Source organism: Anopheles funestus, chromosome 3RL, assembly GCF_943734845.2.
Source record: "Anopheles funestus chromosome 3RL, idAnoFuneDA-416_04, whole genome shotgun sequence".
NCBI lineage: Eukaryota > Metazoa > Arthropoda > Insecta > Diptera > Culicidae > Anopheles > Anopheles funestus.
The window spans coordinates 45,392,679-45,411,014 of NC_064599.1; the positions used below are offsets into that span (position 1 = coordinate 45,392,679).

At 40.4% G+C, this 18,336-nt stretch overlaps 5 protein-coding genes across 6 annotated transcripts; 4 read left to right on the forward strand and 1 right to left on the reverse strand.

Annotated features, from left to right (window-relative positions):
• Positions 1–3,093: 3,093 nt before the first annotated feature.
• LOC125768307 (alpha/beta hydrolase domain-containing protein 17B-like) lies at positions 3,094–5,356 on the forward strand. 2 transcript variants are annotated; one of them, XR_007418866.1, is made up of 4 exons: positions 3,094–4,164; positions 4,372–4,746; positions 4,824–5,170; positions 5,251–5,356. XR_007418866.1 is itself a non-coding variant. In XM_049435755.1 (3 exons), exons 1-3 carry the CDS (start codon positions 3,887–3,889, stop codon positions 5,038–5,040), a joined length of 870 nt encoding a protein of 289 aa, XP_049291712.1. In that variant the 5' UTR covers positions 3,094–3,886; the 3' UTR covers positions 5,041–5,224. The 2 variants fall into 2 exon arrangements, 1 of the variants encoding a protein (XP_049291712.1); XM_049435755.1 differs by lacking the exon at positions 5,251–5,356 and having other exon boundaries at positions 4,824–5,224.
• Positions 5,096–9,363, forward strand: LOC125769452 (uncharacterized). Its single transcript, XM_049438185.1, has 2 exons — positions 5,096–5,104; positions 5,331–9,363. Exons 1-2 carry the CDS (start codon positions 5,096–5,098, stop codon positions 7,074–7,076), a joined length of 1,755 nt encoding a protein of 584 aa, XP_049294142.1. The 3' UTR covers positions 7,077–9,363.
• A 115-nt stretch (positions 9,364–9,478) lies between these two features.
• LOC125768289 (senecionine N-oxygenase-like) lies at positions 9,479–11,515 on the forward strand. Its single transcript, XM_049435716.1, has 2 exons — positions 9,479–10,033; positions 10,124–11,515. The coding sequence occupies exons 1-2, from the start codon at positions 10,031–10,033 to the stop codon at positions 11,453–11,455; spliced, it is 1,335 nt and encodes a 444-aa protein (XP_049291673.1). The 5' UTR covers positions 9,479–10,030; the 3' UTR covers positions 11,456–11,515.
• A 243-nt stretch (positions 11,516–11,758) lies between these two features.
• LOC125768290 (senecionine N-oxygenase-like) lies at positions 11,759–14,957 on the reverse strand. Its single transcript, XM_049435718.1, has 3 exons — positions 13,733–14,957; positions 13,277–13,669; positions 11,759–13,216 (listed from the first exon to the last, which is right to left on the reverse strand). Exons 1-3 carry the CDS (start codon positions 13,733–13,735, stop codon positions 12,314–12,316), a joined length of 1,299 nt encoding a protein of 432 aa, XP_049291675.1. The 5' UTR covers positions 13,736–14,957; the 3' UTR covers positions 11,759–12,313.
• Positions 14,958–16,544: 1,587 nt separating this feature from the next.
• On the forward strand, positions 16,545–18,001 carry LOC125768294 (senecionine N-oxygenase-like). Its single transcript, XM_049435724.1, has 2 exons — positions 16,545–17,205; positions 17,278–18,001. Exons 1-2 carry the CDS (start codon positions 16,656–16,658, stop codon positions 17,979–17,981), a joined length of 1,254 nt encoding a protein of 417 aa, XP_049291681.1. The 5' UTR covers positions 16,545–16,655; the 3' UTR covers positions 17,982–18,001.
• Positions 18,002–18,336: the final 335 nt, after the last annotated feature.

Consider the following 18,336-nt stretch of genomic DNA (forward strand, 5'->3'; position numbering starts at 1 on the left):
CGACTTGACGCCATGACAGTTTTCTGTAATAACAAGGTAAACATGGCAATACCAAGGTAAACTAATACAAATTAAAAAATTAAATATTTTGAGTGTTATTAAATATTGTAAATTAAATTAACAAATCGAGTGCTATTTATTTTTTAAAAGTACGCAGGATTTGTATATAATTATTGTGAATGTCAATATTATTTTTAAAACAGAAGAATCGTTGTTAATTCAATACAAAAATCCCATATCGTGGACAAATGCTTCAGAAAATAGATGAAGAAGAAGACAAATGCATGGCTGCATTGTTTATGAATTTATTACTTGTATGTTGAACTTGCTTGAACAATATAAATTAATTAATAATTAATTAGTAATTAATTAAATTAATTAATTAGAAAAAATATTAGAGTTAAAAAAAATAGAGTTAAAAAATATTAGATAGTCCACAGCACAGTGTTCGATCCCTTTTGGAAGCTGTGTTGGAATCGTGGTTATGAATACCTGTATATTGATGGTAGTTTGGAAGCTGTGTTGGAATCGTGGTTATGAATACCTGTATATTGAGGGTACGGTGACGGTCATGAAATGAGAAAAAAGCCATACACGTTTGATTACCCGTATTCGAAGATTTTTACCTTTATGCTACTCGAAGCTGCCGAACCCAATTCTATTTTGCCCGGTGTATGACGCGGTGGGCAAACACATCTTCGTTCACCTATTTATCTTGTTACAATTCTTTCTGGCTACCGGAAAAAATTATAACAAGATTTTCCAGCGTCAAACACACAAGAAAACAAAACGGGCCAATCTGCGGTACTGTTAGCAACAGCCGTTATTTGTATCACAGGAGTTAGCAGCATCCTGCCACGAGCTTTCTTGATGGTCCATTGTTTTGAAACATCGTCACTGGAGTTATAAAACTTGCCTTTCTCATCAACTTCATCAAAACAATAAATTTACTATTTATTATAATTTTCTTTGTTTAAATTAATTTAATTTAATTCGAAATTAATTTCCCGCTACCGGCCAGATTGAAAACATAAACAAACCTTGCACGAGAAAACTTAAACAACCTTGAAGTCGCGCCGAAAGTCGCAAAATTTTTTGGGAAAACTGTGCTACGATTGTCGCGTTCGCAAACGCGACAATTGCTAAGCATGTAGGCACGGGGTCACATCCCATACAAAATTTTGAAAAAAAAAATCTTGTACGACTGAGCATTACCATCAGCCTCAATCCTTACTAAAGGCGAAACAAATTCACGTTCCTCGTAGCATCAGTTCGTTACAATACGGTAGCGCCAGCCTACTTGTTGGAAAAAAGCTAACCACTATCACACTTCGGAAGCCGGCGACCGAGACCCACACAAGTGCCGACAATGCATTTTGGCACACCAGACACTTATTCACACATCGAGCACTACCGGAACATTTTTCACTGAACGGGAGCCAGCTGCGCAGAATGAAGCGACTAATACAACGTACACTATACCCGATTAAACGGCTTATACACTTAACACTAGCGGAACACTTGCCACTGCAGCTGTGCAAGGAGAACTCGCAAACACAACACACGCCAAGAATACAAACGATTCTTGAGGCTGGTATGAAGCGAGCACTTGCGCAGGTATCCAGAACGAGCACTATCGGGCAGTGCCTCGCAACCCGACTCTACAAGCAACCGGAATGCTCAAAAGCTGTTGTCTCCAATCGACAACACCTTCGACGATTCTCAGAATCCTGGATTCAGGACCGATTGGTCCGAGCTAGTAACGTACCCTCACCTCGAGCAACCGAGCGATTTTCTGTGCGACCAGTACTGTTCCACACAAAGCGCAGTCTCTATCTACACGGCCGCTTGCACCACCCAGGACGAGCGTAAGGTGGTTCGAAAATAATCAAGATATGTTAATATACGCGACCGATTATAAAAAAATTACTTACCCACAACACCATGGTCACTCGCGCGAATAGTAGAAAACCATCCAGATCAGTTAACGCGTGTAATAAAGCTAAAAACGGTAAAAGGAATTATCACTCGACCGATAAATAAGATTTGCATCTAGCGCGGATAACGAAAGCACATGCCAGCTTTTGTGAAGTTTTTTTTATGTTGTTACGACCTTCCGTCATGGCGCCACAAGCACTATGCGAGAAAGACAAACCGAAATGCGTTCGGTTCCGATAAATTTAAGTTGAACTCCAGGGGTGCTCAAGTTTATAAACAGACGTGAAAATAAAATTATCGTTCGTCTACGCCTACTGAAAACATGCGGTAACTATTTGCATAGCGTCCCAAACCGAAAAGTAACTTTTCCGAAATCCGCGAATGTTAATAAATGGATGCGACACGCACGGTTGATAACAGTTCACTATAGTTCTTTATTATTCCGCTGCCAAAAAGATACAGTTCAGAGTTCAACACGCGGAGCGCATTATAAAGTAATAGGCTGTGATGCCAAACTAAACTGTATGACACACAGATGTGTCAAACCGCAGAAGGTGTCAAACCTTAAACGTTGTTTAATACCAACATCGAAAACGTACGAAAGGGGTATAGGTAGCCAGATTTGACCACCGTCGTGATTTCCAGGACAATAAAGATTTCTTTAGCACCACGTGGTTCGTCTAGTATTAGCATGTCTCCTTTCATTTTTCATCTTTTCAGCGAGGATTTCGTAGCAGAACACAGGTAGACATCCTTGGCTATGTACTGGTGACTTGTTTATTAAAAGAAAGTTCAGCGATCCCAGTTTTGGCACTTCAATATCCATTGTCCATGACCTAATTGTTCGCTACGAAAAGAAAGTTACGTTCAGCATAACCCACACTCGGTTGAATTTATAAAAAAAATCACACAAATCATATTCACACGAACAGTTACAGCAATCCTTCAAAACAATCATACATATACAAGTTCACAGCACAGTTATACGGCCTGGCCGTCATAATGGAATAAAAAAAACACATAAACGCTTCGGACACTTAACTGTCTTTATTTTTCATTGTTATTGCAAGAACTGCCAAAAAACTCGATTCTACGTCAGAAAGCGATACGTGATCGGTTCGTTAAGTTTAAGTTGACAATGGTTGCGCTCAAACTTATCAATAATTAGAGTGTGAAGTAAATAATCTTTCTTCTTCCACGCATAACCAAAACCACCGGCGTTAACTATTTCAACAGCGTACAAACTACGAAGGAAACTAATCGGAAATCCGCGAGATTGTTCAACGTGTTGTCCGTTTATCCGGTTCGGATCGGGTCCCGATAGGCACGGATAATCAACGTTCGGTTGGTTTTCGTCTGTTGTACCCTGTCGGAGGTTGTTGTTGAATTTGTCGGAAACATGACAGCTGTCAGGCAAAAGAAAAAAAACGAAACTCAACAAAAAAACAAGGAGAGTTTTGATTGCTTGTTCGTATCGTTTTTGCTTCACATCGGCTAGTCAGTAGGAAATTGTATTCGCCAGCAATAAAAACAATTGAAATTTAGTTTTATCTCGAATATCGGTGAGCTGTATCACATGTGACTAGAAAAGTTGCATGGTTGAGGCCAATCATTTTCCTTGTTTGTTAACGTGAGTGTGTCTTGAAAAAATAGTGCAAGGGTTCATGCCCTCTACAGCATTTTCTCCTGCGTTCGTGTATGTTGTATGTGAGAAAATTGGTTGAAAGTCTACATTGTTAGGGGTAGCTAATTATTCTACTTTGGAAAGTGAACTCGAACTAAACTCTAAGATCGAGCAACCATCAACGCCAAGCTGGAACGGGAAAGGAAAGCACAAATTAACAAAAGTAGTTCCTCTACCTTAGCGAGAGCTGAGAGTGGCACTGCGGAGGTGGTTGAGGCGTCGACGGCAACGGATACGAGCGCAACGAACGTCGACAAGAAAAAGATGAACGGTTTAAGCTTCAGTGAGCTCTGTTGTTTGTTTTGTTGCCCTCCTTGTCCTGGACGGATTGCATCGAAGTTGGCCTTTCTACCACCTGAAGCCAGCTACGATCTGAAACCGGAAGCTGACAGTACGAACAGCAAGTTTACCCTGACGCTACACGATAAGGCAGACTGGCAGTATACCGACCGCGAGAAGGAATGTTTCGAAGTGTTCTACGCCCGGTCCTCCCGAGGCAATAGAATCGCTTGTTTATTCGTAAAATGTAGCGCTAATGCTCGGTAAGTATATTCATTTGGATAAAAACATTGTGTATCCAAATTATCTCATAATCTCATCTTCCATTATGCTCTTAATTATTGACGGTACTATGTGTGTGCCCATCGAATCCGTATTATTTACCATTCAGTGAAATACCTTCCAAATAGTTGTTTCTAAAACTATTGACAATCAAGAAATAAATTTTTTTTTAAACCTTTCTGTTTTAGGTTCACACTCCTTTTTTCCCACGGTAATGCTGTCGATCTCGGTCAGATGACAACGTTTTTCATCGGTTTAGGTCAACGGATTAATTGTAACATTTTTAGCTACGATTATTCCGGGTACGGTCAAAGCTCTGGAAAACCCACCGAGAAGAATCTCTATGCGGACATCGATGCAGCATGGCATGCCTTACGAACGCGGTACGGTATCAGCCCAGAGAATATCATTCTGTACGGACAAAGTATCGGCACAGTACCGACAGTGGATTTGGCGAGTCGTTATGAGGTCGGTGCAGTCATTCTACATTCGCCGCTAATGTCAGGTATGCGTGTAGCCTTTCCTGCCACAAAACGCACATGGTTTTTCGACGCATTTCCAAGGTATGTACACCGCGTGTTCAATGCACCGCCAACTACCGTACTACAGCTATCATTTTCTCTTTCCATTTCCCCCACAGTATCGATAAAGTTCCGAAGGTCGCATCACCAGTACTGGTGATACACGGTACCGAAGATGAGGTGATCGATTTTTCTCATGGCATGACAATCTACGAAAAGTGTCCCCGCGCTGTGGAACCGTTATGGGTAGAAGGAGCCGGTCACAATGATGTGGAAATGTATAGCCAATATTTGGAGCGGCTGAAGCAATTTGTGTCGGTTGAGCTGGTCAACTGACAAAAGGTGAACAAACGCTCCAGCGGCAACGGCAGTGGCAAGCGTACCAAAGGTGATGGTGACGGTCGAAAGGAGGCAGGAAATGATGAGGATGACAAGGAAGAGGACGAGGATGAAGATTTAAATACAGGTATTGTGGTGAGAGCTGGGGGGAGTGTGGCTGAAAAAGCTAATATTACACCTTGTGTTCGTTCCCGATTCGCTCCTCAGATGATGAAATATTAAATGCATCAATTACACTAAGCTCAAATTCTACCAATGATGCATCGGCAATAGAAAAGCTTCTCTAGCATCAGGAGCCTGGCGGAGGGAGTGGATTCGATATTGCCTCCTCCGTCCCGGTACCGCCTGTAGTCAGTTTGTCGCTCGCACGTTCCGATGGTGACGGTAGAGATACAGCGGAAGAACAACAACCACCACCGTCCAGCCCCCTGGATAATGTCAGTGGCCAGCTGCAAAACGGCGGAGACAATGCAAACGTCCAAGGAAGCGCGAAAGCTACCGTGCACATTAATGGCGTTGCGGTGGATCACTTTCATCAAAACTCGGACGTGGATGACGATCGACGATCACAGTGTCAGAATAACGAAATTCAGGGTTTCATTTCGTATTCCTCTGACAGCAGCATGATCGAGCTGAATCTGAAGTTCCGTAAATGCGCCTGCAATGAAAACATCATCAACATCTCCAAAGAAAATTTACAACAGATGCAACGAAACAGTCCAACAGGTGCAGCGGAATCAACTAATGCTGAGAGCAGTGTCGGTACTGCGATTGTTGGTCCGGGTAACGGTGTTTTGAGGAAAGAAGGTAAAAGTAAAAAATTGCTAGCCATTAACAAGGACAATTTGAATAGGTTAGTGCGCAAATTAAACGATAGCACGGACAGCCCATCCTCATCTTGTACAAAGTGTAGATTATCATTAGACGTCAAGCATATTTTAAAGCAAATTGTTAACATAAAAACGAAAAATGAAACAGTTGAATGTGACGGCATAGGTGAATCCCGCTCGCCTGGTGCAGACGATTCTTGTTCGCGTCGTTCAGCGCTACCGCTCACAATCGACGACTCGATGATGGGGCTACGTGCTGATGATTCGTTGATCGGAAGCTCGGCCTCCCCGCTCCCTTCGCCGAACTCTCCTGTGCCTGTAATTGGTCCGCTCGAGCGACGTCACAGTGAAACGGTTGAGCGACGTTCGATCGGTGTTCAACACGCCTCGAGACAATCTCGCAAAAAAGCTCCATTACTGCGTGCGCACGGGCGAAGCATACCTCAGGCAGAGGAAATCATCATAATTTCTGACGAATTCAGACGGCAATCGTTACGCGATCAGCAATCGATTCGTGTGCAGAAAAGCCCGAAGAAAATTTCCAAATCGATGGAAAGCATTGACAAGCGGAATCCGCTGTCACTCTCCCTTCGGCCGGTCGCGATAAGAAGCTTCCAGATGCCTAGCACCGTGCACGGTTTAGATCCAGCAGATGAAATGCTCACGATAGTGGTCAATAGGATCGAGACCGACGATACCGGCACTTCGAAATCAATATCAAAATCTGTCGACGATATGTCGCTCGGGCCCTCGGGAAAAGGGGAAGAGCTGTCCCCTCATCCCAAATCCTCCGAACCTGCCAGCGATGATGTGGAGCTGATATTTATTTCGGACGAGTTTGTCAAACGAAAGTCCAAATCTAGCTCTGACGTTATTATCGTCCAAAATGCAGCTGATCGAAAACGCGAAAGTAGCAGACGTAAGAAACCGACCAAAACCCTATCAGTTGCTGGCGTAGAAGGGCACACTACCGAACAGAAAAAGCTTACCAATACTGGCCGACCCTCTAGCACCGAAGGTCGAATTGTGAAATCTGCAACTATACCGGTGGCAGCATCGCCTGGTACAAAAGCAAAAAATGTCCGCCGCAAAACAACAATCTCCAACTCGAATAGTTTTCTTACGTATGAGGAACCGTTCTCGCCAGAGACGCTTGAAAATAAAGACATTGGACAGCTGTTCGCCGAGGCATCGATCGAGTAGACCGGAAAACGTGGCACAACAAGAGAATCTTCAATATTACCACTTTCTTAGAGTGCATGCTTATTTCTATTGTTTACTTGCGAAGGAGAATATCGATCGAGTTTGTTAAACATGTCTGTGAATCTTCCATTTATGTGTGTCCTTTGTTATCGCTCAAATTTGAAAGGAGATGTGCAGGCAATTATTATTGCTGTTGTTTAATTGAGTTTAGTCAATCGCACAGAATATGCTCATTGTTTACTGTTAGTATTTTTTAAACTTTATAAAGAAACAAACATTATCCTAATACTACCGTTCTCGGCTGTAGCACGTTTGGTTAATTTTTTGATACGTTTGTTTGGGATGTTGTCTTAAAGCAGTTAACAAATCTCGTTCAACTCTCTCAGGTTGGGATGCTGATAGGCAAACAACATGTTGATGATAATAGTGCAATCATATATAGATATTGAGCATACTCTATAATTTATTACATAATACAATCAATATTTTAGTCTAGTGGCATGGGACTGATAGTATCGACTGAATATGAAATTCATTTAAAAAGTCATATTTTGAATCCTCCTTGTCTCATGTATAATAAATTTATATAAGAAGGTAAATAAGCATTCGAAAACAATATGATACAGCAATAAGTGGAATGTTTTCACAAACATGAAGTATGATACGAACAATATAGCACACGGAGAAGGAAAAAATGATCAAACTTACACTTACATACCCTCCCCCCTCTCACCGACACACACACACACCCATAAAATTTTTCTACGCACATGGCGAAATTAGCAGTAATTCTAAAAATGTTTACTGAATGTAGCATATTCGATTTGTAAGCTGCACCCGTAACACTTTCACGTAGTCTGACACGGATATTCTTTTCCAAAACCTTATTTTCAGATCTGATATGAATCGTATGCACACCAAAAAACCGTCCTTCCATTGTTTGTTGCATTTTGTAACTCAGGCATTCTTGTGAACATTTCCTGCGCTCAAATGCCGTTACAGCACTGAAAATATTACCGGCAACAGCATTCAATTTACAAAAGGCTAAATATGCTAGAATGGAGAAGTTTTACTTCTTTCGGAATAAGGCGTGTCTGTGTGATACAGGAGATTTTTTGTTAAAAAAAAACAACTAGGTATATGCAACACGCGCGTGTAGAAAAGAAAAATATGTTGTGCAATGTGATGATTTTGTTTTCGTTATTATAATAATCAACTTTTTGTGTAGTTGTGTTTTAGTTTAACAGCAACTTCTTTAGTTTACTTTAATATTTTACCATTGCCTAACGAAATGATTGGTTTCGATGTATATTCGACAAGCGTACGGTATAGCCTGCTGTAGAAATGTAAAACAAGAGAATATGTTTATCGTTTGACGGTTTAGTTATATCACGTAAATAAGCATCCAGAGTTGTACACGTTATCTAGGGAGATAAACGATGCGTTTGCCAGCAGCAATGTAAACTTTCGTACAGATGGCTATTACAAAATCTTCCATTCCCTCCGAGTTACTTCCACTTCGTGTCAGTTTTTTTAAAAATTAGCACAGCAATCCGTAACGAATTCCTGAATTCGCCACAAACATAATAAGGATAAAAATGTTAGCCTTATAATTTACTGAGCATAGTTTCAACTATCTCTAACATTTGTAATTAGAGCATAAGCTTAAGTAAAAGTGTCGTTAATTATCAAAAGACTTCCTGTATAGTAAATCTTTCATAAGTCACAGGTTAGGCATTATCTAGCTATACGCAAAAGCTAATGGCGAAGAAGATACCCAAAGACTAACGACGGCTCAAAAAATGAGACACACATTTTTCTTTTAATGAATTACTAGATGTACTATTCGCCGTCGTTCTTTATGATTATACACAATTCGATCAACAATTGTATGTTGTAATATTTAGGTGTGTGTATGTCTGTGTTGTTAGATGGAGAGATTTTTTTTTATCCGATTGTACATTTTATATGCAAATGTTGGGTTTTGCACAATTTTTTCCTTGAAATTGTTTTATATGTTGTAAAACTATTGTTATAAAATTGTCAACTACGGTAACAACAAACCCGTACGAAGTTAATAAATCAAGGCAAGAAATTTATAGACACGACGACGTACGGACAAACATGCGAATAGTGCAGATATTTCTGGTAATTATAAGTTTCAGTTTATGACTACCCTACTTGATAAAGTTGAACGAATCGTACCGGAATGGATCGGGTAAGGAAGAACTGGATACAAAAATAGCAAAATAAAGCGATGGTACGCGTTAACGTATGCGTTAATAGATACATTTTGGATTTGTTTTCTTTTTACATAAGTAATAGATAGGAAACATCTTTTACATAATATTTTGAATGTATGTTTCAGCCGTGGTTTACGAAAACTATCGTAAGAACAGTTTCCTCCAGGCTATTCGACGGCGTACTTTGGCAATTGCTAGCACAAATGTAATGTATTTGAAAGAAGATCGAAAAAAGAATCTGCGTTTCCTATTTTCTAAATGATTTAGTTCCGAATACTGTATAGCTTTTGTATCATATCTTAATTAGAATTTGGTTAAATATTTATGTAACCATAAATTGTATTTAGTTTTTTTTTACTGACGAAAATTTAGCTATTATCTTTAAGGCAGTGAATTGTGTATCGACTCATTTCCATTCAAACTTCTACCATCCGCTCTGGATTTAGCTATTAAGATTGAATTGTTTGTGATTTCATTTGACCCCTAAATACTTTATTGTCCCATAGTGACAGTCATGCAAAAGATCAGACCTCGAAATCAGCTGATCTCTCACCCTCTTGGCGCTATTGTCAAATCGAACCCTCCAGTGATCCACCGAGCTCGTACGGTAGTTCAACAGAGCTCGACGAAAGTGCTACGCATCAGTTGCGCATGAGAAGTGCGTGAAAGTTTGTTTTAGATATTAGGAAGTACGTATCACCATTCGACGAAATGGTAAGTTTTTGTTTCCCTTGATCACGGTTCTATACCATAAAGTTAATCGGGTTTGTCTTTACCCTGTTTCTCCCATTGAATGATACCTAGGATAGGCAGCAAAAACGTTACTGTGTAATTGGTGCTGGAAGTTCCGGTGTGTGTGTGGCTAAAACGATTTTGGACACGGGTGGCAACGTTACAATCTACGAGCGAACGGACCAAATCGGCGGCACATGGGTGTACACGGACGAAGTCGGAAACGATCGGTATGGATTACCGGTGCATACCAGCATGTACGAAGGCCTTAAAACGAACCTACCGAAGGAAGTAATGGGATTTCCCGGCTACGAAATGCCTAGCCAAGACGCTTCCTATGTTCCCTGGGACGAGGTGTTGCAATTCATTCGAGACTATTCCGACCACTACGATGTTACCAAACGGATCGCGTTTGAACACTTGGTCGAAGAGGTAAAACCAACACCGGAAGGTACCGGTGGCTGGAATGTCACTGTACGCCATTTGCCCAGTGGAACAATATTAACAGAAACATATGATTTCGTGTTTATTTGTAATGGCCACTATCACACACCAGTCGTGCCACAGTATCCAGGCGTTGAGTCCTTCCAAGGCAAGCAGCTACACAGCCACGACTATCGAAAATCGGACATTTTCAAAGATCAGATAGTGCTGGTAATTGGTGCCGGTCCTAGCGGAACGGATTTAACACTGGAAGCAGCCAAGATGGCAAAAATCGTATACTTTAGTCACCACGTACCGGCAAAGTTAAAACAGCTAGTCTTTCCTGATAATGTAGTGCAAGTTCCAGACGTATTGCGCATCCTTCCGGATAGTGTTGAATTTGTGGGTGGTTCGCAGCATCCGGTAACGTTAATTTTCTACTGTACCGGTTACCGATACAGCTTTCCCTTTCTGCATCCTGATTGTGGTGTACAGGTGGATGACAACTGGGTGCGGCCACTTTACAAACATGTGGTAAACATTAATCATCCCACGATGGCATTCATTGGGTTACCGTTTTACGTTTGCGCAACGCTTATGTTCGAATTGCAAGCTCGGTTCTGTATGAAATTTTACAACGGCCGGCTACCGATACCCAGCAAAGAAGAAATGCTGCTCGATCATGAGCGAGAAATGAACGAGCGGTGGAGCAAAGGGTTGAAGAAACGGCAGGCCCATATGATGGGTGCGGAATTTCAAGGACAATATTACCAATCTCTCGCGGACCGTGCACAGATCGAACCTATACCAAAGGTCATGACGGATATGCATATTGATAGTGGGAGGCGAAAGAAGGAAGATTTGCAACATTATCGGAATGATGTATACCGCATTGTGGATAAGAACACTTATACAAAGTGTGACATATCTGAAGTATATCGGATTAGAATGAATATTACTGAGGGTGGCGATAATAGTTAACTTTAAAATTAGCTGAATCTCTGGCTTTAAAAGAAGCTGTTAACTACTGATTTTTTAAATTTTGTTGGATTAATCTTTACTTAATTTTTTTTAACCGTTACGTTGATCGCTCATTGAATCTAAAAATTCGTTTATAACGGAAAATGCAATCAATTCACAATAAAATGAGCAAGACATCCCAATATGTTGGAATAGCTACCGATCTGCAGTGCTGTCGCTATAGCTCATCGACGTGTCCTCAGTAATATTTTATTATACATGACGCTCCCTTTATGATCATGATTTTGTAAAAACACGAAATAAAGTGCCTATTAACAATGATATGCTTTTATTGATTGACTAATAGTGATACATTCAATTTGAATGTAAGTCATAAGCTTTCAAAAGAATTACTCGTCATTAGGGGTAGGAAATTAATTTCTTATTCACTATAACTTGTTCCAAAATCGTTTAATTCATTCATACGCCCGGGACGTCCTAATGTAAAAAATAATTTAATTCTATAATAATTATCGACGCATTTGTCCAAGCTGACAGAGGACGAATATGTTCGTCGTTAGTTAGATAATACAAAAATATTTTTGCTAGCTATGGATAGCTACTGTGAAATTTAAATAGCGCTTAAATGAAATCTGTCAAAAAAACAAAATCCTTTTTTAAATACAAAATAGCTGCAGCTAGACCGTATTAGGCAAGATTAAACTGTAATTAAGAATAATCTAACTAGCGTTTATTTTTTTTAACTAATTTATTCTTAAAATTGTTCCTTGTAAATTATGCCTAAAACCAATTGATTATGAATGTCCTTTATGAACAATTCTCTCACTCGGAATTCTCGCATGAACCACTGTATTCTTCCTAGGCAACATTTGAGGATAGCGATTGTGGTTGAATCTTTACTTTAACAAAGTTTTCATCATCAATGACGTGATACACATAGTTACGAAAATTTACATCCTCGTTTTTACTGTTGATACAATCAGCATGCATTTTGGCTAGTACCGGTTTAAGAGACTCAGTGCCAGCAATGCGAGCGACATCGTCGTAGTATCGTTGTTGTAAATCACCAGCCAACATATGCGTTAGTTTTCCTGTTAATCCACGGATCTTACGTTCATCTTGATCTTTCTGCCATGCGTCTAGCATGTCTTGTTTGCTCGGCAACGCTTTTTGACCACTGAAGAAGGACATACAAAATCTTGCTTGTAGATCCATCATTAGCATAAGGCATGCATTGAATGGCAACCCGATAAAGGCCATCGTCGGTTGATTGATGTTGATACAGTGATAATACAAGGGACTGATGGCATTGTCGTGGAGCGATACTCCACAGTCCACGGAGAGAAATGGCGTCGAGTAGCGATATCCCGTACAGTAGACAATGGTGTCGAAATGCTCTTCTGTTCCATCAACAAATTCAGCACCGGTTGGCGTAAGGCGTAAAACTTCGGGTTTCTGCTGTACGCGACCGCCAGTATGAACTGGAACTTTACAGCGATGACTCAGCATAACTTTATCAGCGTAGATGGCAATGTCTGGAGCAATATCCAATCCACTGTGACCACCGCCAATTACTAGCACACGCTCATTTCGATAATTTTCTCCACGTCGGTAATCTTTGCTATGTAGCTGCCGGCCACGAAATACATTCTGTCCGGGAAAAGCTGGTACGACCGGAGAACTGTAGTGGCCATTGCAGACAATAACGAAATCGAATTGATGCATGATGAACTTATTGTTGGCCAAATCCTTTACCAACACCTAGAACGGAAACCAAATTATCAAGCATATACTGACTGTAGGATCTGGTGCCACACTTACGTCCCACTTGTTGATTTCAAAGTTTCTGACCACACGTACAACCTGGTGTTGGAATTGAATATACTTTTTCAACTGAAACTTATCAACGTAGCCCTCCAATTGTTTTATCACATCATTGATTGTCACGAACGTAGCTGCTTGTTCATCGATTGGGTAGTCCGGATACCCCATGCCTTGTTTAATGAGGTTAGTGCGAAGGTTCGCATACATACACGTAATATCCAAACCGTTCAAATCCTTTCCAGTTTGCTCGGTGTACGCCCATAGGCCACCGATTTGTTGAGACTGCTCAAACACTTTCACCGTGGCGTTTTGATCAAAGGTCAACGCATGTTTGGCGGTGCACAAACCAGAAGGCCCAGCACCGATAATACAATAAGTGGAAGAGGGGGCCTAAATGAATACATATTTAAATTACAATTTGGTTTCTATGCTACTTAAAGCAAAACAACTTACCATGGGATGATCAACTGAGCTCGATGCGTGCAAAACGAACCGTATCTAAGGCGAGACTGACGTGCAATCGAAAAATACACATGATAAGAGGAGCGTTTCGGGGGCGCTCACTGATTAACCGAAGGTACACATTGTCAGTTTTTATTTTGCGTTCTTTTTTGTAATGAATATTTGGTTTCAATATTGCATACACAATTGCTAAACAACGTGCGCTAAAGGCTTCAGTGAGTTGTTCTATTTTATTAAACGTTTCTATTATAATATTGTAAAAAAATAAACTTTACAATAGTATTCTAACGTACGCGATCAACGATATTTTCTTGAACACGCAAGTACTAATAATGTTTTGGTCATTTGTAAATACTGAATAAGGTATGAGTACTAATAACGCTTTCGTTCAGTGTAAATAAAGCCTAACAACATGCGAGATCTAGTAATGTGTACCTCCAGTGCATATGTACAATAAAAAGGACGGAAACCAACACTTGTTACTATCTCAACCAGGATTAGTATGTATTAGTATACATAATAACTAGAAAAAGTATCCCTAGAAAGCTACTGACGTAGGCAAATGTGAGGGGATATAAAAAGCTTGATTTCATTTCACATATTTGGAACTAAAGAAAAGTTCTAACTTTCATCACGACAAATGATTGGAATGAGAGTAAGTAATGAAATGGTCGATCGTTGGTGTACGAAACGTAAGAAAGTCTTGCTGTTAGTTGAACGAGTTGCCAGTAAATCTGTACACCGGTAAATAAATATAATTTTTAAAAATTGGCTAACATTATTCATACAATTTATCTTATGATACTTAGCAAGTTGTACATGGCAAAGATTGTACCAAATACATCATACACATTTGGTTCGGTTCTTTAGGGCCGGACGTTAAATAATTCCACTTATAAGAGCATCTCAAAGGGAATTGAGATAAAACAATTCTTTAGAGACACAATAGGAGAAGCAGAATAAGAACTACAAAATTATATCCGGTGATTGTGGATTATAAGACAATTGGAACGAAGTCAAGATCGTTATATTTTGGCGCATGGACCAGCAACACCAACAAGTACTACGAGATTTTACATCCGCTTCGTTCCTTCGCCTCGATTTCAAGTAAGTACCAGTTAATGAATATTCGGCTTATCCGAATATCCGGCTCATTTGTTCGTCGGTGCTTTGGATAATGAATACCTATTCACTTTGTAATGCGTTCAAATTACCTAAACAACAATTAGGTGTTTAACCACAGGAAAAATAGAATTATTTCTTGTGAAAGAGATGTCTTACCTTACTATTATCCTCTCTATTTAGTAATAAGCATTGACCTAAAAGTTGGTCGGTTTTTAACTGTTCATTTAAATATCAAAGATGTTCAAAATTTAGAGCATTTGAAAATTTCGAAATCGATCCAATTGACTTGAATAGCTAGTATTTAAAGTACGTTGATTACACCTTGTTCTGGAAGGTTTCAATGACCGCGTGTGTACTAGAGTACCAGTCTACGGCGACAATTTCGTGGTAGATAGGAAGTCCTGCAACCTTGGTATGATCGAAGGGGATTATTTTCGGGAATCGAACATACTACCTTCTTCTTCTTTTGTGGCATTACAACCTAAAGAACTCGTTTGTTATTATTTGCGACTTTCAATCCGGCGTACGGGGATACGGTTCGGATGTGATTTTATATTTGATCAGCGCCTGTACTATCTACGTCAACGAACCTTCCAAGCATCGAAAGATTTACGAACTTCACAAATATCACAATCTAGAAGATTCTATCAATGTACGACATGCCGTATATTTCGTACTCTGATACGTTGGAAATCTAATACAGACTGTAAATCTAATACAGGCATGCTCAGGGGACCATGGAAAGAATAATCACATATTCTACTAATATAACCATAATTTAAAAACATCCAACGTACTTGCCGAGCTGGCAGATTTATACAGGAGTAGGTTAACCCGATGAACTAACAGTATATGGGAACAAAATAAGGATAAGAGATGGTATTCAAAGAAGGACATCGAATTGAAAGCACAAATTGCACTTAGTAATAGTAGTATTAGTAGAAGCTTTTTTTTTAATTTCATTTTTACACGCAGCGCATTCTGTCTAGCATAATAATGAATCTCTTCGTTTAGACTCACACCATTTTTGTGTTACATTTGTGGATAACATTGTTTGTTCAGCTTAACGTGGGAAAATTACATAAAAAACCTACAGATATAGCACTCACCAGTTGGACTCTTATCTATGTTCAACTGCGAAATGGAATACCCAATGCTTTAAACTGATATTGGATGTTTAAATATGTAAACCCTACCGAATATGATGGGACGGCTTCAGGCGTTCGTACCTCGATGCTCAGTACAATGCATCGAAAGTGTAGGATTGAAAATGATCCGAGCTGACTTTTAGTAACAATGACTTGTGCATACGGGTCTAAGTCTAAGTCGTGCGAAAAACACAAAAAAAGAAAGTTTGTGGTGTATTAACAAATATCACATACGCTCATAGAACGCATTGAATAACGCTTTGAGTGCGGTCATTCGCCTTTTGGCCTTACCCTTTACCCAAGACCCTGTAGTGCAGGTTTATGCGTTGACCGACAAAGCAATAGACAACAACTAGCTCAACGGTATCAGCAGACAACGCTGCTCCCCGTTATTATCTGATGTTATTCGTGTTGATGCTCGCAGCCACTGATGCTGCAATACGTTAGCCTATGTGCAAATGCATCTTTTCAACACATGCGTACGGTAGCAGGAAGCAATTGAATGGTGCATTATAAATGTGTTGAACAGCCAGCACTCAGCCGCAGTCGTCTGTAACGTTACCGTGTTGCATGCGTTTGAAGCTTTAATTCCAGACGTACGTTTAGTGTCGCGATCGAACACGGGAAATAAGCAAGTGATCATGAGCTACTGCATCATAGGCGCCGGCATGGCAGGATTGGCTGCCGCAAGACGTGTGCTCGAGGTCGGTGGAGATGTTACCATTTTCGAGCGTATGGATCAAATTGGTGGTACATGGATCTACACCGATGAGGTGGGAGTCGATCGTTACGGACTGCCCGTTCACACAAGCATGTACCGGGGGTTGCGTACGAATCTGCCTAAGGAAGTGATGGGATATCCTGACTTCCCCATACCGACGCAACGCGCGTCGTACATTGTATCGGAAGATATTTTATCCTTTTTACGTCTGTACGCCGATCGGTACGATATCAAAAGTCATATTAAGTTCGAGCATCATGTGATACAAGTCCATCCCGCCGAGGGTGATCGCTGGTTGGTGGAAGTAGAAAATCTAACAACACAAGAGAAGCAGCAGCATGTCTTCGATTTCCTGTTCATTTGCAACGGTCATTATCACACTCCAAATGTGCCGGATGTGGAGGGTAGAGATTGCTTCCGTGGACAGCAACTGCACAGCCATGATTATCGCTGTACTGAGCATTACAAAGGTGAGTAATGTTACAGAGTATGAACATCGTGCATACACTAGATGAACGTTCCTTTGTTAATCGCTTTTATAGACAAAGCAGTACTCGTCATAGGAGCTGGTCCTTCCGGTATGGATATAGCGCTAGAACTAGCGAAAACAGCTCGCCGCGTAACGATCAGTCACCATATGGATCGTCTAACCTTCCCGTTCCCTTCTAACCTGTCCCAGCAAACGGATGTGTCTTTGCTCACCGAAACAGGTGCAAAGTTCACCAACGGTGAGGAGGAATCATTCGACGTTGTTCTGTACTGTACAGGATTTCGCTACAGCTTTCCCTTCCTTGGTGATGATTGCGACATTCGGGTGCAGGATAATCATGTACAATCGCTTTACAAGCATTGTATCAACATTAATCATCCAACCATGGCCTTTATCGGGCTACCATTTTATGTGTGTGCCGCACAAATGATGGACCTTCAGGTTCGATTTTGTTTACAATATTTCACCGGTAAGCAGCGTTTACCGTCACAAACTATCATGCTGGACGACATGGTACAGGAAATGGAGGATCGTTTTCGCCGAGGTTTCAAAAGACACCATGCACACATGATGGGACCGGAACAGGGACGGTATTATGATGATCTTGCCAGGACAGCCGGCATCGAAACTATTGCGCTGGTTATGACTAAGCTGCACAACGAAAGCAGTCAAAGATTTGTTGACGATTTAATACACTTTCGGGAGGATGTTTTTAAAATTGTTGACGATGAACATTTTGAATATGTGAAACAATAAAACAAGCTGAAGGTAGACAATTTTGTGTTGTATTTGTTTGTATTTTATATGCCAACAAAAGGATTTCTGTTTGGTAGGAGACAATGCCTACTAAAGTATGGAAAATCTTAGTCGAGGCTTAGCTCGACATTGCGGTATGGAGCGTAACATTGAGTAAATAAAGTTTTCTGTATTGCTAATAAGATTAAATATACGTTTTTTAACCTTTAGATAAGAGCATGGATAGAAATCTAATTTTTAAAGTCAAATCTCAGTTCGCCTGTCGATATCCAGCGACAACAATCTATGGTTTTGATCGACTTCTCGGAATCATATTGTCCTCAAACAAAGATTAACGGATAGTACAAGATGAGGA

Bases quoted from the DNA above. Each gene is read 5' to 3' on its own strand.
- LOC125768290 (XM_049435718.1), bottom strand. The intron at 13,217-13,276 runs GTAAGTGTGGCA...TTTCCGTTCTAG, and splicing joins TTGAAATCAACAAGTGGGAC to GTGTTGGTAAAGGATTTGGC.
- LOC125768307 (XM_049435755.1), top strand. From the start codon at position 3,887: ATGAACGGTTTAAGCTTCAGTGAGCTCTGTTGTTTGTTTTGTTGCCCT. The intron at 4,165-4,371 runs GTAAGTATATTC...TTTCTGTTTTAG, and splicing joins AAATGTAGCGCTAATGCTCG to GTTCACACTCCTTTTTTCCC. The intron at 4,747-4,823 runs GTATGTACACCG...TTTCCCCCACAG, and splicing joins TTTTTCGACGCATTTCCAAG to TATCGATAAAGTTCCGAAGG.
- LOC125768294 (XM_049435724.1), top strand. From the start codon at position 16,656: ATGAGCTACTGCATCATAGGCGCCGGCATGGCAGGATTGGCTGCCGCA. The intron at 17,206-17,277 runs GTGAGTAATGTT...TCGCTTTTATAG, and splicing joins CTGTACTGAGCATTACAAAG to ACAAAGCAGTACTCGTCATA.